At 41.9% G+C, this 22,299-nt stretch overlaps 1 protein-coding gene across 17 annotated transcripts in view; it reads right to left on the bottom strand.

The window, feature by feature from the left end:
* The window catches only part of ANK3 (ankyrin 3), a 597,115-nt gene that overhangs the window by 119,464 nt on the left and 455,352 nt on the right, over nt 1–22,299 (bottom strand). For all 17 annotated transcript variants that reach the window (XM_079793859.1, XM_079793850.1, XM_079793863.1 and 14 more), the window contains 8 exons: nt 20,361–20,459; nt 18,068–18,166; nt 16,715–16,813; nt 13,729–13,926; nt 11,948–12,046; nt 11,567–11,665; nt 5,830–6,027; nt 1,163–1,261 (listed from right to left, as the gene is read on the bottom strand). In XM_079793859.1, the coding sequence (XP_079649985.1) occupies nt 1,163–1,261; nt 5,830–6,027; nt 11,567–11,665; nt 11,948–12,046; nt 13,729–13,926; nt 16,715–16,813; nt 18,068–18,166; nt 20,361–20,459 (990 nt within the window). The remainder of the gene's footprint in view (nt 1–1,162; nt 1,262–5,829; nt 6,028–11,566; nt 11,666–11,947; nt 12,047–13,728; nt 13,927–16,714; nt 16,814–18,067; nt 18,167–20,360; nt 20,460–22,299) is intronic.

The following is a 22,299-nucleotide window of genomic DNA, read 5'->3' as shown; positions in this document are numbered from 1 at the left end:
CACACAACTAAGAGTCAGAGAGATGATTCCCAAAGTGCATCACTTGTAAAGGGCAGAAAAGATATGTACTTCAAAATATTATAATAAGTGCAAAAATGATTACTGACTGTGGCCTGAGGTGGGCGGGGTTAGGAGGAAACCGTGTAGAGACGTAAGATTCAACCTGAGGGGTCATGGTGCACACTGGGACCAGAAGGTGCATGTACCCTTTCCTCTCCTCCAACCTGCCCTTGAGAATCACTGCCATACCTCCTCACTGAGTCCTGGATGTTTTGAGGCAAAATATATTGAGAATCTTAACCCTGCCCATGCCTTCTAGAAGTTTTCATCTAAAAAGAGAGAAGTAGCCAAAAAAGTGTTTAAGTCTGTGTGTGCACATGCGTGTACATGAACACAGGGTGGATACATTTACCATGAGATTGCAGATTCCTAGAGATCGATTTTTTAAAAATATATTTTTATTGATTTCAGAGAGAAAGGGAGAGGGAAAGAGAGACAGAAACATGAATGATGAGAGAGAATCATTGATCGGCCGCCTCCTGCACACCCCATACTGGGGATCGAGCCCGCAACCTGGGCATGTGGCCTTGACCGGAATTGAATACAGGACCCTTCAGTCCATAGGCCAATGCTCTAGCCACTGAGCCAAACCTGCTTGGGCTGGAGATTTCTTTTTAACAAAGCAATTCAAGCAAAATAATGAATATACGCTAAATCCAATTAAAAACGCTTTTATTTTCAAAATCTAAGTAACGAGAAACCTTTCCTCCACTACCAGTGGTTTCTCTGTACAATGCTAAGCCACCTAGGAAGGCGTTCAAGGTTGAGGACAATGAGATGGTTTAGATTTGAAAAGTTTGGGAGGGAGAGTAAAGGGAGAGCTGGGCAACTCAGCCACCAAATGGCGCCAAGGAGTCTCCAGGGGCACAAGGAGTTTCAGAGGGAAGCGGGGAGGAGCTGGCCTGCTTGCACAGCTCCCAGGCCATTCAAGATAGAAGCCTCTGGGTACTAGAATCAGAGACTTTAGGGCCCCTTGAACATTGGAAATACTATGTATAAACGATACGACGGAGGAATTTGCCTTTCCCCCTATAAAACTGTACTTGCTTCCATACAGGAGTCACTAAGAGACACATTGTACGGGCACATTCTTTCTGTCTACCTTGGTCTGGGCGTCCACATGTGCCCCTTGGTTGACGAGGACTTCGGCCACATTCACTCTGTCTTCTTGAGCAGCCAAATGGAGTGGGGTCAGGCCACTCTGCAAACACGTGAAAGGACACAGGCATGTTTGAGAAGCATTTCATAAATTCCAGGGGAGAAAGCCTAGATTTCTAGGTTAAAAAACTCTGGAGAGTAAGTTTATACACGGGCACTGTGGCAACACTGTTATCTACAGGCTTAATGAAAAATTTCAAACACGCGAAGCGGAGGGAATAGACAGACTCTGCATTCATCAGAGTCAGCAAGTAACAAGGTTTTCTTACACCTGTTTCATTCAGCCCTACTTCCTTTTTCCCCTTTGCATAGTATTTTAAAGCAATTCACTGACATACCATTTCTTCTACATACTTCAGCGTTCACCTTAAAGATAAGACACCCCCACCCCCAAATTATGAAATTTTAACCTTCTGCACTCGGATGTTGAGTGTGACTCGACACGGTTAGCATTGGTAGCAGCTCTTTTTATACTCTTTGAATGTATCAATAATTTGAAATATAAAAAAATCCAAATAAATAAGTTTGTATGAAAAGAAACTCCAGTTTTTTATTCTACTGCCGCACTTTGTAAAATCTGGGGTATTTAAAAAATTAAATCCCGAGTAGAATAAAGGAATCGAGAAAAAAGCAAGCGAGTGCAAAGGGTTAATACAGCACCAGTGGTACTAGCTTTAGCAAATAAATAAATAAATAAATAAATAAAAAAGATTAAAATAAAAATCATTTATAAAATGAATATTGATATATGATAATATTTCCCCCATTAAACACTAATACTCAAAATTGACAAATACTTTCTGTATGTTGTTTCTGGGTAAGAAGGATGGCCTGTGAAATGGAATATGAATGCTGTATCATGAGAATTTCCCGGTCCTTTAGATGGTGTATGGGTTTAATGAGACTAAATATTAGAAACAGACTGTACCACAGACTATGCAGACTACACGGTTGTTCTGATGGAAAAAAATTACTGGGACACTATGCGCTGGTTTAGAAATCTTTGGTGTTGTGAAGAATTTTTCTCATAAATAATAAGGGGAAGTGAGTAAGTATAGATGCTTCTAGATTACTTCCTTTCATCCTTTATGAGCACAGAAGCTAACAGAAGCTAAATAGTCAGGTGTTGCATGTCTTCAAAATCCCTGTGGCACACCAGTGTGCTGTGGCACACAGGTTGAAAATCGCTGGTTAGATGCTGCACATTATGTACTTAGGGGTTGCTATTCTGTCAAACCAAGGACTCCGGGAGGGTAAGCCGCATGACTTTTTGTTTTCCCCCTGCTTGACTTTTTAATAACGTCTACAGAATTTTGGAGGAAGTTCCCCCAGACTGAATAAAGGGGACATATGAAAAGGAAGACTGATGCATTCACTTGAACTCCCACGAAAAATAAGCCAGGGCCCCAGGGGCACCACCCAAGATGGACATCATCATAGAACAATGTTCCATGTCCTACTCTAGAGGAAACAAGTACTGTTAGCCGTAACATTTTGTAAAAGTGTCATGGTCACCTATTCTAAGTCTGAGGCTTTTTGAAACTCGGAAGACACTTCACTGGGGTCATCAGCACACACTTTGGGATGTGTCCCGCTCTCTCGTGTTGCCCTGTCTACTTCCTGCATGCTGTGGGTGGCCATCTACCTCTGACAGAGCCATTTTCAACTTCCTCAGGCTTCCTTCTCCCCAGCTCACAAGGGGCCTCATTGTTCCCTTTATGTGCACACCTGCTCTATGAAGATCATCATAATCCTGCATTTCAACTTTGTTTTCTTGTCTGTCTTCCTCAGACCACTGTGCACTTGTTGAGGCAAATACTGTATGTTTAATCTCTATATAACCAGCATCGAGCATCAGTTTTTAATCCATCTGCTAATTGATGGAATCAGAGGGCAAAAGCAAACAACCTTTAGGCAAAACAGAATATACTTGATAAAGAAAATTTTGTTTTTATATTCATGATTTTGGTAAAAAAGATTTTTTAAAAATGTGATGGTTAAAATAGCTTCATTTAAGCTCAGAAATGGCCTGTTAATCTTTTATGGGGTTTTGACCATTGTTCATTTTAAAAAATGGCATTTATTGGGAAAAGAAAAAACACCCCCAAGTCAGGATAAGCACAGCTCTGTTTAATATTCTATTTGCTTTATAAAGAAATATAGCGACTTGTGGCCTATAAAATCCATGTGGGAAAATAGCAACGTCAAAATAAAAATCAAAGCAGACCAGACACTAGCACTTTAGCAGTGACTCAAGTTTACGGTCTTCCTTAAAACTGATGGGAACTACTGGTTACTAGTAAGAAAAGAGGTAAAACAAAGTGTTTCATGCACGAGAAATTTTCATGAAAGCTATTTTTTTGTTAATATTTACTTTTTAGCAAGGAAATAAAGTCTGGTGTTAAATGGGAAGGTGGAATGAGTAGGTGGGAGGAGCCCGGGCAGGGCGGGACGGCCAGACCCTACCTGTGCACAAATTCATGCACCAGGCCTCTAGTTGGATAATAATGTTCTGCTGATGATCTGCTTTCACACCAGGGCTTATTTAAAACAGAAAATGACAAGCGAGAAGGGAAGCAAAGATTTACACATGCCATTGTACGAGGCAGTTTCTTGGTCCTGCGAAGTTCTTGAAAGCTCCTTAAGTACCATATGCTAATGGGAAGCCAGCTGATCTGCTCTTTAAACTGTCCTTGGAAGCATCGCTGCGTATATTCAGGAAGGTGGCTGATGGTTTATCACCTATGCCTTTTGGTCTTTAGAATTGACTTTCGATGCCCCATCTACCAACGCAAACACTGACAAATTCTTTCTAAAGTATTATCCGCCTAAAAATAACCTATGATTCTAAGGTGAATATCCACTTGATTGGAGTATTTGAAAGAACAGAAAGTCAATCATACTGTATTTTAGTATTAAACCCACTGAAAATGTTAACCTGTTAACCAATTGTTAAGGTCTACATTGTCTCTGGGAGAATGAATAAGATACAATATTCTGGGCACACAAGAGAAAATACACTCTAGTGGATGCCGGAATGTGCTTCACTTTGCGAAGGCCAGGCTCTCCACCTCATGTAGATAAGCTGAATTTTGCAGCAACTCTTAGAAGGCTGGTTTACATACTGGTAACGAACCTTAGAAAATTCAAAAGCTCAAACAAATCCTGATTAGAATAACTATTTGACATTGCTTTGTGAGTCCCATTAATGCTGAGACTTGCATTCCTAAAAGGGGTGTTTAAAAAGATATGAGAAAATCAAGTTGATACACCAGAGAAAAGGGAAATGAAAAAGGTGTTTGCTCTGTAATGATCAAAAAGGATTTTCAAGATATTAAAACTGCGAGACAGATTTCCCTGGTCTTCTGGTGTACAGAATTTGTTAAATTACAACTTTGGGGATTCAGATTAGTGCAGAGTAACCTTTTTTTTCAAAATTGTACAAAGTCCAAAATGAATACGATTACTCATTTCCACTGTGAAGGTGCTGAATGTTATCTAGCTAATCCTCATGACATCTCTGTGAAGTAAATATTGTCTTTACTAGAGGATGAAACTGAGGTTCAGAGAGCTCACATAAATTGCCCAAATGACACTTCTCCACTAAGAGTTCAATTTAGGATTTAAACCCTCTGTGATTCCAAAACACAGGCCACATATGTTAAAAATAAAGAACTTGTTATTTGTCACCATAAAACTATTCCTATGTTGAAACTCTACTCCAATATCTGAGCTACAGCTGAGAAATGCCACGGCTGTGCCATCACTAACTGGCGAGAAAAAGCTAACTGCCGGGGAGTTTGGATTATCAAGAATTTGGGGGCATTCTTGCAGGGGGTGTGCTGTTTGAAGACTTAGAAACATCCATTCTGTGTTTTGGGCAGATCTCAGGCTCAGGTATTCATGCACAGGTAGTCAGCAAATTCTAATTCTCTGCTATATGCAACAATACTGCAATAAGTCTTTGCTCAATTGTGGGATGAAGCTTTCTTCACTCATAATAGGAATGTCAAATATGAGGACCGGAATTTGAAGAATTTTGGGAACAGTCTTTACAAGTTCCTCAGAACTGCTAACTTACACACGAAGACTAAACGTGTAAACTAACAACCTTTCCAATCTATTGAATAAAATAGCTACTTAAAATTTCTGTTATTAAAATGAACGCTTAGGGAGCAGAACTATTTCCAATTTCTTTTTGTAGCCTAGGACCTTAAACTGAGATAGGCAAGGAGCAGGTGCCCCAAACATGTCTGTGGAAAGAATCAACAGGCTACTGTGTACAATTTCTCACTTGCTACATTCTGGTGAAATAAGAATGCTCCTCTTTGAATGAACTTTATAACATCACTTCATGTTTTTAGATAAACTTTGTGGACTTCATGACTATATGCTACTCAACTGTATGACTTTGCAATTATTGACCTACCATTCTCTTACAGATTGTTTCCAAGTTTTTGCCAGGATAATTAATACTTTGGTAAACATCTTATTGTGACATTACACTTTACACACCCTATCTGACCCAGATTTTTCATGACTTCTTGGTGACCTTCTTGGGAGGCGTGGTTTTGTTGCATTGTCTACTTTATGGAGAAAGAAAAAGGTTACCTTATTGCTCAGGTTCACGTTGGCATTCCGGCTGAGGAGCAGTGACACCATGTCCACGTGACCCTCCTGAGCTGCAAGATGGACAGAAGCAATTCCTTGCCGGGTAACTGCGTTTGCATCAGCACCATATTCCAGCAGAGTCGTCGCTATGTCCATCTGGTTCTTTTTGGCAGCGATGTGCAGTGGTGTATAACCATTCTGTCAACATGAACCACTTGGTCACATGCCCGGTAACAAGATAAAAACGTGCGCAATACATTTTCAAGACAGTATGCCTCCCTTTCTAAAGATTTTTTTAATGTTTTTTTTTTTTTTAAATCTTGATTACTAAATAAGCAAAGACTGGTAAATCAGACAGTGTCATTAATGTAGTGCCCTCATGTCTCCCACATCTAACCAGGGAAAGTAGAATACTTATAAACAGTTTAATGCAAGAGTCAGAGTACCGTTGGTTTTACAAAAGGAATATAGGGGGAGTTATGTTAGTAGGTGCTCAATAATTACTTGCTTTATTTAAATTGGGAGTGAGAGGAAAACCTACTAGGAAACAGCAAACAAAATAGTCATGTTCAGATCCATTATTCCACCTTGAAAATCCCTTTGACTGCTTACAGGTTGAAATTTTTAGTTTTCATGGTAGTCAGTTACTGTAATCTACCCCTATTTGATCGTCCATTGCCTCTTTCACAAAACTTGTCTCTATGCTATGCTTCAGCTGTACCCGTCCCCAAAACAACATACAGCTCATGTTTCTGTCTTGCCTACTCTACCAAAAATACTTTCCCCAACATGCCCTCTGGGCCAGCATCTATCCATTAAAGATTCGGCTCAAGGGTCACACCCTCATGAAGTCTTTTACTCCCTCCCCCTCCCTTCTACACCTGCTCCCCACTTGACTGACTCCAATCAAAGTCCTGGATATATTTAGTGGCTATCTTAGATATATAGTAATATTTATTATTATTTACATATGTGTCTCCTACTAAAATACAAACTTATTGAAGGCACATATTGTGTTATATTTGTCTTTGTATCTCTAGTATTTCACAATGACTGCAGAAGCCTCAGAACTTGAGTCAATCTTACTAGGGCTTTGAGAACATTCTCTGATCTTTCTCTTATCTGACCCTCAATGCTCAGAGGAACAGGCAACCCAAATTCCTTTGACAAATTATTTTTTTAAAATATGTCTTTATTGATTTCAGAGAGAGGAAGGGAGAAGGAGAGACAGAAACATCAATGATGAGAGAGAATCACTGATCAGCTGCCTCTTGCTTGCCCCCTACTGGGGATCGAGCCTGCAACCCGGGCATGTGCCCTGACCAGAATCGAACTGTGACCTCCTGGTTCATGGGTCGATGCTCAACCACTGAGCCATACCAGCTGGGTCATTTGACAAATTAAGAGTTAGCTGTGCCTTAGGAACCTTCAGTGTCCTCTGCCCTTAAGGGACCTTGTCTTGGATCACAGTCAATTAACAGAAACGCAAGATTACATTTTGATATGAACATGAATCTGACTATATAATATATGCCAATAAAAATTAGACTGATTTCTATAGACAAGAGGATTTAGAGAGAGAGAGAAAAAAAACAGAATCCAAGGATTTATAATTGGGAATACAAACCATATTCAGACAGTGGATCAGTCGCGGTCTTTCCAAGCCACGTGGGTGAGTCAGAAACAACACAGAAGGTGCTGTCCCACTGATCGGCTAGCCTACTGCAATCAACTCGCACATTTAAGTCATTGGTATAGCCTAGTATGAGAGCATTTTGCACTGGAGAAATACTCTTTCTGTAATCAACTGTAGAGAAACCATTTAAGCTATTGGGAATCAACCCATGAAAGTGGAAATGCCACTTCCAGACTTGTGAAACCAGCGTCTACCAAATGGGATGAGCCGGGGTAGAAGACAATTTTATATCTCTATTTTTAGTTTTGACCTATTGCCATCTGGAAACTCCAGCTGACCTGGGAAGCATTTGTCCCTTGTTCAGACACACCCTTCAGCGATGGCCTTCAGAAATGAGAGCTTTGGACTGAGCCCAACTCTGCAGTGAGTGACAGGCAGGAGGGGCTGAGCTATCAGCGTCCCCACCCCTATATTAAGAGGAAAATTCACAAAGCAGTGCTAAAACAGGAATTCTGATTAGTCCATAAGAGAGGCAAAGGCAAGATAGAGTTTAGCTTCTTATCATGCATCTTGTCATTTTTTTTTTTCATTGCTTTTGTTACTGATGTAACCTTCAAGTTGGTCACTTCTCAAACCCTAAAGGCAGATCAGTATCCTCTGAGATACGACAATCCTCTCTAATTCCACCCAAAAATCCTAGACTCTAAAAACCCGAATCTAGAGAAGCTCTGGCATCTCTGTAGCACAGGTCAATTCCAGACACATTACTCATTATCACCCAGGGCTTTGCTGAGCTCCTTACCTGAGACACAAAGGAAAGCATAAAGCCAGGGGAAAACAAATCATGGTATGACTGTGGAATGGAAAGGTAATTTTGAAAGACTTTAGAAACATTTCAAATAATAAACAAACAGTTCATCTTGAGACCTATAATGGGGTTTTCTAAATTGACTTAGCTTTTCTAATTTCTAGAAAGTAAACTGTTTCTTCCTTGCCACACTAAAGGAGACAGATGCATTTATCAGAAGAGAAATAAAATAGTGAGATTCAACTGTAGAGTAACGTTAATATTTTTTTCCTCTGGATGTAGAGGGCCAAGGACATCATTTCAAGATGAAAACAAAAGCAAATGTAATTTTAAATGATCAAAAGTAATATACTAGTATTTACATCATAGTTTTTTTATTTTCCCCCCAAGAATTTCACAGTCTCTGCTGATTCATATTAATAGATATATTGTACATTTTAAGGAAGAGAAATCGGGCAAACAAGAAGTTAAGGCTCACTATCCCTTCCACTATTAGTGCCCAAGTCATGCCTAAACTGAAGCCAACAGTATCTGCCTCAGGAAATAGATCAGGATAAAAGGGATTATAGAAGCCCATCTACTTTTTAGGTATTCCCCCATTCCACATTACCTAAAGTCACATCATGTTTCTAGGTTAAGTATGGCTAAGAAAACACACTGTCAATCCTACAAAAGAGAAGAAAGGCCAGAAGAAAGCATCACATACTCTGAGAACCAAGAATGTGAATTAAGGAAGAGTTAACATTGTCATTACTGTCATAACCAAATGCTAATCCTGTCCTCTAGAGCCTTTGTCCTTTGTTTCTCACCACAGCCAGAATTCAGAAGTTCCTGAGCTCTCTGGAGTAAAGACGCTATTTGCCTACCCTAGATCCATTTTCCCTCCTTCCTTAATAAATGAAACTCTGGTGTTCTGTCCAGGTGAAAAACTACATTTCCCATCATCCCTTGCAAAAGAAGTGGCTAATGAGATGTAAAGAGAAATGGCTGGGTGGAGCTTACAGGAATACCCTATAATCTGACTTTCTTTACTGCTGGTTGCAAGACCTGGCTGACTAAGCAACAGAAACCTCTGGAGGGAAAAACCAAAAGACTATTAATGGCATGAGAAAAATGACTCTCATTAATTTAAACCACTATGCTAGGTCTTTTTCCTAGCAAATGATGCCAACCCCTAAGTGCCTTTGCTCAGGATCAAAGTCTAAAAAAAAACACACAAAAAAACCAACAACAGAAAACAAAAAAACAAACAACAAAAAAAAATATGCTCCTTACCAGGATCATTGCCCTAGAAAGTGGGAATAGTTAGAAATGTGGAGAGATGGCATTACAGAGGCTCTTTTGAGACCATTGTGCTGTGGGAATGAGAGGGAATGTCCCTTTAGAAAAGCCCGTGTTCAATTGACTGTAAAAGATAGTCCAAGGCTAAAGGGCTGTTACAAGGAATTAGTTCAAGAACTGCTTTTTAATTCTTTGTCAAAGATGTTTTGCAGATGCAAAACCATGAATACAAAGTCTTGTTGGACAAATTTAAAGCTGAAAAAAATCAACCACAAATATATCAACTATTGACTTAAGTTATTTTGTGGATGGAAAGGTGGATTGGATTCATTTTATTGTACTTACAAACTGCTTGCACTAGTTGTGTCAAAATTGTTGCTCACATGTGAGAAATAAATAGTTCACTTATTAATTATTTATTGATTAATAACACAGGGTTATTTATAACATAAAAAAGTGGCTCAGGCTCAAAGGGATATTAAAATGAACTGAAATGAAATGTACAAGCATTACATTTCATTATAAATTTTGTTTTAAAAATTGTGATAAAATATACATAGCATTAAACGTTCCATTTGAACTATTTTTAAATACATTAAGTACATTCAAATTGTTCTCCAACAATTAGCACCATCCAGCTCCAAAATGAAACTCTGTGCCCATTAAACACTAACTCCCCTTTTCCTCCTCCCCTCAGCCTCTGGCAAACAGCGTTCTACTTTCTGTCTCTATATAAGTGACACCACACAATATATGTCCTTTGTGGAACTGGCTTCTCTTAGCACAATGTCTTTGAGGTTCATCCATATTGCAGCATGTGTCAGAATTTTTTTCCTTCTTAAGGATGAATAATACTCCCTTTGTATGAAGAATCTAAATTTTGTTTATCTAGTCATCCTTCAATAGACACTTGGGTTACTTCCACCTTTGACTATTGTGAATAATGCTTCTATTTGTTTTCTTTCTTTTTAGATATAGTTGTGTGTTGTTTTTTTAAAAGTCAAGGCATGGTTATTTTATGAGAAAGAATGTTTGTCAGAGTCTGAAATTATGGAAGAAAAGCTGCATTTAGATGCAAAGCAAGTCCGGGGGCTTGATTTTGAATTGTAGATTTCATGGGGGATAAATGTTTGAGAAAGACATAAAAAGAGGTTCTGAGGAGAAATTCTGTGAAAGATAACATTCTCTAAATACTTTAAGAGAACACGTTTAAAGTATCTAAAGTAATCTAGAATAGCCCAAGTTCATTGATCTGTGTGTACCAGAGGTTTGATCTAAACACCAAGTTTAAGGAAGAGCGCTGTAGGTTCCCAAAGTGGAAGAGTAAAACAAAGATATATAAAAAGCATTAGGGATGATAAAAGTTTTTTCAGCCAATAACCTTTAGTGAAAGAACTGGACAGCAGTTAGATTGTGGTTTGTGTCATTCCAATGTTCGGGATCATAGCCACTTGTGCAACAACACAGCACTTCCTAAAGCATATTTCCATTTACCTATCTTTCCATAAACACCTCTCAAATACAAATACCAGAGGGATAAAAAAGCCATACACTCTATGCAGCTCTTTTCTGAGAAGTCTAGGTTGTCTAACTGCTCAAACATGCCTTAACAATAAGTATAATCATTCCCTTTAGCAATATTAAAAACACCTAAGCAAAACCTCCCAACTTATTTTATGAAACACAAATAACTCGAAGGTACTGTTTTACGGCCTGGGAAAATGCAACATATATTCTATAACGTTGACAAATCAAAACTCTCTTGCACTTATGTTTCTCATCTGGCTGATGACTACCTGAACTTCATGTCCTCCCCAGGCTCCCGGATGTCCTGGATTTTCAAGGAAAATCAATTGACAAGTAAATATTTATTGAGCATCTACTAGATGAGTTGACTAAATAGCTGAAGGCACAGATTCCCTAGGAGCGTACAGTTCTGTGGAAGTGGAAGTGGACATAGAGATGGATGGGCACTGCCCGCCAGTGTCCTCATGCCGTTGAATTACAGGTACCTTTGCAGCCGCATGAGGCGAGGCTCCTTGGTCCAAAAGCAGAAGGGCCACCTTCTGGTTATCGTAATGTGCAGCTACATGCAGTGGAGTTAGCCCGCTCTGAAAACACGTGCAGAAAACAACCAGTGTCAACAGTGTCTTAACATCTGAGGCCTAGAGTTAGGAGACGGGATTAGTTTGGGTACAGCGTAGAGTGCTATTTACACTGCGGTTGCCACAACACTTGGACCCCAGCATTCACCTATTTCCAGTGTTCCTTGTCCAATGAGACTTAAAAAACATGGCTGTTATCATTTAGGTGGCTGGTGGTAAATAACAGCAAGTGCGTGTTTTGTTATCATGGAAGTGGCCTGTTACACAGGGTGGCTGGTGACCCCATACCTTCCCGGCGGCATCAGGAGACGCGCTCTTCTGCAGCAGGAGGTTGGCTACTTCAAGCTTCCCATATTTTGCTGCCACATGAAGGGGAGTGAATCCTTTCTGAAAAATGAAACAAAAAAATAATGAACAATAGAAATGACCCAATGGCATCCCTCTTCTGGAACTGATGAATTATTGTAATGAGGAGGAGCAGGGAAGGCTGCACTGAAGGAGCGAGACTGGCAGGTAACAGAGAGTCCCCTCACTGACAAGGAAGAGCAGGATATTTCATTTCTCTGTGTGCTGACTGAGCCACAGCAGGCAACTGATGCTGGGACTAAGTGGTCCTCAAACCAGGATGAGGTTGGAGAGCTGGATCTGGGGCTTAATGTAGGGCCATTTTGGGATTTCATGTTGTAGGGAGAATAGGTTCCAGAATCTCAGGTACAATTTGGATTTGGTGGGCTTGGGAACATCCATGGCAAATCTGGACCTCCCATAATTTCAGACTGGAGCCTTTCTCTTCCCCTTTCACCATTTCCACATGTATGCACATATCTTTAATGTTCATTCTAGTCTTTAGGAGTATGAGCCAGAGGTCCTCACACACAGGTGAACTGAACTGAATAATAGCACCTGGTTCCAGGCCAATAAACATGTAGAGTTGGACACTGGGGTTGAGTACTAATCTCCCTTGCTCTCAACTCCTACAAGGTTCTGGGTATCTAGCAGTTCTCCCGTTAGGGAGGGTCCCAAACATGAGACAGGGACTGCAGGGTCATCAACACATTTGGCCTCATGAGATTATAGCCAACTAGAGTCAGTGGACAGCTGGCTTGGTGAACGGGTTGGGGCACTCAAAACCCCAATGTTTTACACAATGAATGAGATCCAGGAACTTACATCTCAACTTTACCAAAGAGTCTACAGAATCACAGGGGGTGAAGTTTAAGGTAGTCGTCATTTTTTTTTTCCAGATAGTTTACCAAATATTTATAATTATTGTAATTATCTTGCTCATTGGTTACACATTAATGCTTCTCTGCACCCAAATAAGAGAGTGCAACACCATTTCCAGCTATCTTCCTATCACACCTACAAGGTTTAAACAGTAACGTAAGAAAAACGACCTCTACATTTTGCATCTGCAGAGCATTTGTGTGGAACATTACCATTTTAAGGTGTCAGAGTCAAGATTTAAAAAAAAAAAATCAGAGCATAAGTCAGACAACACAATAGTAACAAAAGGAACGACAACAACAAACAAAAATTACCCCCTCCCAATTCTCCTCCTGATTTGAAAGTATTATAAAAATATCAACCAACTGAACTTTGATAATGTGGTTTATATACATGGCCCCAGCTAGAGAAATCTCTGGCTGTGTTTTTAAATCACCAGTTAAATCTATCAAGTAACATTCAAGAAACATCTGACTCTAGATATCAGTACGTTAGAAGACAATGTACTGAGAAATTTAAGCCAGACACACAGACACACAAACTTACACATACCCTAACTACCCTCCCCCACTTCAGGGCTTTGCTGGCCATGTTGGGACTATCCTGGGATCCCAAGTGTAGGTGATGATATACAACTGTTGTACCTGTTGCTGGGAATAGGTACTAAGGAATTTTAAGGAGGATGTATTTTGGAGAACACAGCAGATATTGTAAGGACACACTGGGAATTATAAGGAGGATGTATTTTGGAGAACACAGCAGGTATTGTAAGGACACATTGGGAATTATAAGGAGGATGTATTTTGAGGGACAGAGTAGGATTCCAAGACTTGTTTGCATACCTTTGTTGTTATAGACAGAGATGCGCCATGATCCAAAAGGAATGCGGCCACGTCCTCATGCCCTTCTCGGGCTGCAAGGTGGAGGGCGGTGTACCCTGAAGTCGTGGCTGCATTTGGAGACGCTCCTTGCTGCAACAGCTGTTGGACTATATCCGCCTTCCCCAGTCGGGCTGAGATGTGCAGTGGGGTTTGGTCATCCTAAATGGCAAGGCAGAAATGCAAGGCTGATTAGCTGGGAAAACAATGGTACCCTTGAGAATCATTTAGCAAACTGCCTGGGACCAGAAACTAAAGTTCAACTCTCATTCAATAATAAAGAGAATCTCATTTACCTTTTCTTCAGGGTTCAGAGGGGTGGAGATGGTAATACATTTCTACCAAACTATTACTCTGAAAGTATGGAAGACATTTCTATCTATAAATTATTTCCACTACCACCTGCCATACTTTATCAGTTTTTAACATCTAATGACTCCTTTTTTGGGAGATAAGGAAATAAATCCTGATAAACCTCAAATACCTAGGAGGGATATTAAACTTCCACCAGTTACAATGCCCTCACATGGGATGAATTTTATTGGTGGTGTCTTCCCATCACCAAAAGTTGAGGCGGAGGGGGGGGGCAGTATAGGGCTGTACAGGTACACTAGCAAAACAGCTCCCAGCCAAGAGGGCCACTGGGGGCTGAAAGCCAGCCTACCCTCTCTTTGCCAGGTTGCACATCCTGGCATAGGCTGCATCTGCCTCGAGTGGAGGGGCGCCTTATACAATTCACCCAAATGCATTAGGCACGCACTAAGTCCTGCTCCCTTAGATCCCTGTGCCCAAGTGGGAGAGGCACCTCTTCCTCATCTGTCCGAAGATGCTCTATGGTGGTCCTCCAGAAAGAAATCCCCTGCTCAGATGTGAAAAGGTTCAGGTAAATACTTTATGTAGGGAAGGTAGAGAGAAGAGGGTGCAGCACAGGATTCTGCTTTGGAAAGGTAGTAAGATGAGAGTCAAGGTCAAAGCAAGGTCAAAACTTCCTACTGTGTTACTAGCAGGAAGCATTAGGGGAGATGCTAAGAGGAAGAAGAGGAATACTGAAAACAGAGAGAGTTGCCAAAGGAAAATTTCATAAGACTCTAAAAGCCACCACCACCACTAAACATGTACTGGGCACCTACCTGCCCCCAGGCTGTAAGTACTGCTCCTACATTACCTTTTTAATCATCACAGCCATCCTATGAATTGCACTATCACTATTCTCTTTTGCTATGTGAGGAAATGAGAAAAGGAAACGTGGCACAGAATTCTTAGTTAACCTGTCCCATGTTACACAGCTAGCAATCGGTAGACCAAGGTCCAAACACAGGCAGTGAGGCTGAGGAAGTCAGGCTCTTAACCATGATACATGCTGCCTCCTTAAATTGATAACCAAAAACCCTCAATTTCAGTGGATGGGTAGAACCCCTCCTTTGACACAATGCTTGATATGGAATAACAACACTCACAAGTGTGAGTTTTTATATAATCCACAGTACAGTATAGCTTCTCTTAACTATTCCACTTAATCAGTTAAAGTGGATTCACCAATATCCTCTAGATCAAGGATCAGAAAACTGCAATCCAGGGGCCAAATCCAGCTGCCACCTGTGTTTGTCAATAAAGTTTTATTGGGACCCAGACATGCCCATTTGCTTATGCACTGTCGGTGGCTGCTTTTGCTCCAATGGCAGAGCTGAGCTGCTGTGATAACAACGCTGCATCCCTCAAAGACTAAAATATTTACTCGTAGGCCCTTTACAGATACAGTTGGCTGACCTTTGTCTCTGGATCCTCTACAACACCCACCAACTGGTGCCACAGAACACTGGACACTTGAGGTTTGCGGTCTGCTACTTAGAATGCCACAACCTTCACCTGCAGACTTCATGCTTACCCAGACCTGGTTCTGTTTATTCTCAGAGTAGCATGTTTGCTCTAATTATTCTCCTAACTTGTACTAAATGTGCACTAATTAATTATACAATAAATAACATGTTCACAGGTAAAACATGAGTATGAAAGGAAAGGCTTTATTTTCCCCTAAGAATACTGAGTTGAAAGCTTTGGAAAGCCTGGATAGATGATAAAAAACAATTATGATTTCATTAGACATGGGTGAGACAGCTGAACACACCGAGAGAAAATTACAAACGGTTATAAATATTCTGCACTCCCACTGCTTCACGAATGTCTGTTTCCTCTCAAGCCAAAACTAGGAACTCCAGACCACAGAAATAAATAGCAAATAAATACACACGTATGTATTGTATGTTGAAAGGAAATGATTAAGGTATTGATGTGTTTACTGACAATTCCTGACCTGAACTGCCATTTTGATGAGCCAGACCAACTATACATCCTGAATAGTGACAGGAAAGTGGGTTTCCTCTGGGGGCTAAACACCAGGCGAGGAAGAAGCATTCAAATTTAACCCTGGAGTTCCTTTTTTTATGCAAAGGCAGATCCCTGAAGCAACTCTGACCTTAGTCCCAGGGTTTATGGTTTCACAACTTGTAGAGAAAAAGTAAAAACTTCCTTTTTCCTTTGTGGCTGTGACAGCTGTCATGCGAGTCAACCAAATGAGCTCAGTTATGCTTCCAAACTGAGCTTATCCTAGAAGCCTGTGCATAAGCCCCTCTCTCTAGAGTGTGAAGAACTCTGGACCGAGTCTAGGTTTGTTTCTTAATCTGCTCAGGACTAGCCATGTGCCAAGGACACAAAGTTCCTTCTGGCACAAAGTGCCTGTTCTATTTAATCCCCTTAAATAACTGAATGGACAAATGGACAGGGAAGGGATTTTTTTTTTTACAATATCACTTGGGTAGAGATTTTTTTCCAATGGAGGTCGCTCACTACTTTAAAGAAGTATTCTTGGAAGACGGCATGCGTCTATTTAAAGGGCTTATTAAAATCACGACTTTTCCCATCAATAGCAAATGCTTCCAGGAAGTGCACTTACCTTTGCTTTAGCTTCTACCTGAGCTCCGTCCTGCACCAGATACCGCACGACCTCGGCCTGGCCGGACCGAGCTGCCATGTGCAGCGCTGTTTCTCCTCTCTGGGGAAGAAGCGGCAGAACAAAGTTACTGCGGCTCTGAAGAAGAGCGGCGTGCTTTTTCTGCATGAAGCTTACGATGTCGGCTTCCTATTTTATAAATAAAAAAAGCCCCAAGCCCTTCCTTATTGAAGACTAGGAGAGACGGGAGATGGAATACACAAGAATTTCAGAGGAGCCTGATCCGCGATGGAAGGTCTTTGGTATAACCCGAGGGGCCTAGTCACCAACAGGGTCCGAAGTGCTGTCCAAGAACTTTCAATGTGGCCTCCTTGAGGGTTGAAAGGTGAATGCTCACAGGGGGAGAGGAGGGTCCATGAGTGGAGAGGGCAGGTGGGGAGAGCTCAGGAGAAGAGCCTGGGGCCTGCCCGAAGGTGGCAGCCACTATGTGAGGTCCGCAGGCAGCTGTGGGGCTGTGCAGGGTGCCACGCGTTCCTATTCAGAAGGAGGGGCAGCCTGGATATTCGTGTGCACTTCAGTGCTGACCACAAAACCAGAGTGGAAAACAAAACAGAAACCAAAGTGCTGCATGGGCAACACAGAGGCACAGGAGGGCCCGAGTGGGCTTGCTGGCTGCCGGTGTGCATTCTCTGCTTTAGCTCTTCAGATCAGCCTCCTAGCCGCCGGGCGTTATCCCAAGGGCTCAGTTTCTTTGCCACTGAACCGAGCACCTCCCCCCCCATCCCTCCATAGATTATTCATTTATATAATAACAAAAAATGAAAACAGAATAGAAGACATGGATAGGAACAAAGAAATAATAAAATATGTTCTCTCCCATACGTGATGTATAGCAAAGACATATCTCACACAAAACTTGCTAATGTGTTTACTGGAAGGATCTTGAGGATATAGTTACCATATTACCCAGCATACGGTAAAACCTCCCCTGGTGTTAGTGCCAGGAAAGCCTGTATTTCACCGAGACGCTGGTCTGTTTCAGTGCTGATTCTGGTTGCTAGTAGAGACCCTTGCTGGTGGCACACCCTCAGGGTCTGTGCACAGGAAACTTTCGGCTTGCTTTTTCTGAGCCAGAATGGTGCTGGTTTTATTTTTAATGTTAAATTTTTTATTTTAACTTCTGACACTGTTGATGACTAGGCCCCTTTGGTACTCATGAGTCCAACTAGCATTGTTATGCTTGTGGTCTGGTAGGTTAATACTATTGTGATGTCTATTTACTTATAACAACAATAAAAAAGTAGATAAGAGCAACCTTTGCCAGTTCAGTAAGTTCTCTGTGAAAAGGATACTTACCACGTTGGTGGTATTTGGGGAGGCTCCATGATGCATTAGCTGTGATACGATATTTACATGCCCCATGAAGGCAGCAACATGGATTGGGGTAAGGCCCGACTGGGGGAAGAAGAGGGAAATGTTGGTTTGTAGTCTTATCATAAAAAGGGTTTCTCTGCCTGCCTGCCCAACCGCTGCCTACCATCCACCCATCCACCCATCCACCCATCCACCCACTGAGCCAAACCGGCTGGGCTAGACCTTCATTCTTAAGTTTGCTTCAAAGCCTACATACAACACAACTCATAACACTTCTGCTTTTTACATGACATGATTGCATTTTTAATTTTTCAGAATATAATTCCACTTATAACACGAACATCCTAATTTGGTAAAAAATAGTTAAAATGGCTAGAAAAAGCTGACTTTTTTTTAAAGGAGAGAGGAGGAGATAGCAAATGTCCACAGAAATTTGAATTCTCTAGGGGAAAAGTGAAGTAAAAGAAATAAGGGGAAGAATTCTGGTCGCACCGATTTCAACTAGTGGGAACTGAGGAAAAATGGGAAAAGACTTGTTATAACGTGGAGCAGGCGAAGCACTGATGCGGGTCTGGGCTGGTGCTCAGAGCTCACGGGGAGCGCAGGGCTGGCACTGGGACCGTCTCCTCACCAGCTGACATCTCTGGTCACTTATTCCAACACCAGTCAAAACTCCACTTCTACTCCAGAGTGCATTCCATCTTTAAAAGGGGTTTCCATGCACTGAGAATAAACTCACTACTTTATAACTGAAATAACAGGCTGTCCTCCATGAAGCCATAAGACTGATAAAAGTGTAAATCAGTATTAACATTGTTAAACCATGTGATTTTTAAAACCTTTTGAGTGTTACAAATCAAGACAGGATGTGTTAGTAAAAAGTTGACTTATTTCAAATCCTCTCTGGCCTTCCAGAAGGACTCCGAGGCACTCAGCATACATTCCTTATATTACGTGTGAAAGGTCATGGAGTCTAACACAAAGCCATCCCGCTAAAATGAGCAAATCGACATTAACAGTCTCAATTATTTTATTTTAACTATGTGAATATTATACATTGAGGTGATATAATTAAGGCAAATATTATAATGGCCTCTAGACTAGATCAGAGAATGAGGTAATGAAAGAATCACTTGACTAGACCTCAGTTTTTAGGTTGACCTCAAATCCCATCGTCTTTATGATGCAATCAACAAGCCTTTGCGGAATGATCGCCTATGGGCCAGGCCTTGTGGGCCTATAAACACCAGCAAGACTCACGCCTGTGCGGAGGAGCCTGCAGTTTCTAGGGGGCTGGCTGGGTCATAAATAAAGCAGCCGAGTCAGTGCTTTGGTGGAAGTATGCACAGGAGTAGTGTGGTCCTGGGGATAGGTCCTGGACCAGGTCAGGGGGCGAGGGGAGGTTTCCGGGAGAAGGTGGCCCAGATCTGGTCCTGGAGGATGTGTGGGATTAGCCTGGGGAAGAGGGTGTGCGACACATGGAGGGAGCAGAGGGGTATGAACTAAAGGGTGTCCAGTCTAGGGCAGTGTTAATGGCTAGAATCTACAGAGACCTCATGCCAGGAGGGGGTAGGGGATGGGAGGAGTCTGGAGGGTAGATGCCAGGCTGGCTTGGCTGTGTTGAAGGCTTAGCCCTTATCCTGATGGGCCTTTTTTCCTGAGTTCTGTGCTGGTTTGTACAAAAGAAACCTAGAGCTAGTCCTTCACTCTGTTTCATTAACTCTGAGTTTTTAGAGAGAGTAATCCACACTTTTCAAACACACAGAGGCTGTATTATGCAGGGTTTCTCAGCTTGATGGCACACTGACATCTTGAGCCAGATAATTCCTTGCGGTGGGAGGCTGGCCTGTACATTGTAAGCTGTTTAGTAGCATCCCTGGCTTCGGTCCACGAGATGCCAGTAGCACCATCCAGTTGTGACACTAAAAACAACCTCCAGACATTGCAAATGTCCTTTGGGGGCAAAAGCGCCCCCCTTTGAGAAGCACTGCTTTATAGGATTTCAAATAAATGATGCTTTCAGGGACGGAGTCACTCCCCAGGAGCGCGAAGCCTCTGTTTGGGGTTGTGCTTCTAGTCACGGTGATGAACCTGCACTGACCCACCCACACTCGGGTCTGCTCTCCTTGGGACTCGCAGCCCCTTGGGCGAAAGGCTCAGAGAGCAGTCTGTGGCAATCACCCGGAGCAAAACTCGCTGGTCATCGGGGCTGACACGGGGACTCCGGCTGCTATCCTTTCAGTGCCTGGGGACCCAGCTCTCCTACTCCTCTCACCTCGGTTACAGCTTGGATGGATGCACCATGTTTCAGAAGGAGTTCCATGACTTTAATCCGATTCTTCTTGCAGGCGATGTGAAGAGGGGTAAAGCCATTCTGCAAGGGACAGAGACACATATCCACTTGACTACATCCCATGGAAATCCCACGCCACTGAGTGTGGTACAACATTTTTGCCACAGTGTGTTTCTGGAAAGATTTGGAAAAGAGCAGTAACAACATGGCGCTGGGCAGAATGCAGATCCTTTCCTGGAAGCACAGGTAGTCTAGCTAGACCTAGGAACCCAAGGTGCTCTGGTAATTGTGAATTTTTTTTTTTTTTTTTTTTTTTTTTTTTAGTCACAATCCCTGGGAGCTAAGGCAAAATGGTCACTCTGCTCCTTTAGATTACTTCATTTTGGAATTCGCTCTTCCAAATAATATATCCCTCTTCTCCCTCATTTCAAACACAGACTAAAAACAGCTGGCCCTGACTCTTGTCCTCAAAGCCAACAGGTCACCAATGCCTATTCTGACTTCTCTGCTACATTGTAAGGCGACTACAAGACCAGTTCTAGAATGTGTTCATTCCTTCCCGCTTTAAGATTCTAGTAGGTGCTTAATTCAAGGAAGCAGAAAGTTCAACAACCCAACATTATTTGGATCATTTGGTTTAATATTTAATCTGATAAAAGGACCTGCTTATTTAAAACAAATCACCTGCCAAATCATACTGCCTCATCATTGAGACCATGAGCGTATTTTAGTCGCCACAGAGAACTGTATCACGTCCTGGGGTCCACTATAAAAGCTTAGGTCAAAGTCACGGCAGGTGCTTCCCTTTACCTGGCCAGAGTCCATGCCAGGATGAATGGCTACAGCCTTTACATGTTGCGAAATCTTTCGAGTCAGAGGAAAATGACAGTGAGAGCCCACACCCTGTTTTAAGCCTTTTTTTTTTTCTTGTATGGAAAATGAGTCATGACTGCTAATTTGTTTTCCTCCCTTCCCAGAATTTAAAGATATGTTTGATACATGGGTCAGGTCAACAGCTCTTGACATGCTGCTCTGAGAAAAGCACTTAGAATGACTATGGTCACGCAGCTGCCTGGGGTCTGGAGAGCTCCCTTCTCCTCATTCTTTGCTGCCCACCCCGAATTTCAGAGCCAGGCAGCAGATCCATTCAGCCAGGGTGACCAAGCTGGAAAGGAGCAGGGACCCTCCCTAACAGGGCTGATTGGATGAGTACACTCACAGGTTGTCCCTAGCATTTGGTGATGTAGTTTTTCCTAAACGTGGGTGCTTCTTCTGAACTAAATTTAAACAGCTGACTCAACTGGGACCATTTATCTTCCTAAGACAACAAACACCGTCTCACTGAGAAAACCAAATTCCCATACAGAGCTAAGGGTTAAAATAGCAACTCATTTTAGGAGTTAAGACTCCAGACTAGACCCACAGTGAGATTTGTGTAGATGACAGGCCATATGTCATTAACTCACATGGTTAACATAGCATTTTAGCTCATAAATTCCTAGACTTCTCATGTTTGATAATGTATGTGGATTTTTTAAAAGATCATTTTGCCTCAGAAGAAACTTGTACTTCGCTGGATTATAACTTTCCCTACAGTAAGATAAGGTTGACCACCTCAGGAAGTTTATACATGCATGGTCTTTGGGTTTCATTTACATAAGAGAATCACTGGTGTGACCCTGAAGGTCACCAAGGCCTATGCTGACTTCTCTGCTACATTGCGAGGCAACTACAAGACCAGATAGGATTTCATATAAATGATGCTTTCAATGATGGAGTCACTCCCCCGGAGCGCAGGGTTAACGACCGAACCCCACAAGCCTTGCTGGTGTCAGAAATAGGGGAGTTTATAGATTTCCCAGAAGGATACTTGAAAAAGTTGAGGAGAAGTGCACTTGGTTGAATTAGACCTTCCCTGTCT

The sequence above is a fragment of the Cnephaeus nilssonii genome, assembly GCF_951640355.1.
Source record: "Cnephaeus nilssonii genome assembly, chromosome: 16".
In the NCBI taxonomy this organism is placed as follows: domain Eukaryota; kingdom Metazoa; phylum Chordata; class Mammalia; order Chiroptera; family Vespertilionidae; genus Cnephaeus; species Cnephaeus nilssonii.
This window is presented reverse-complemented; position numbering and strand designations above follow the sequence as displayed.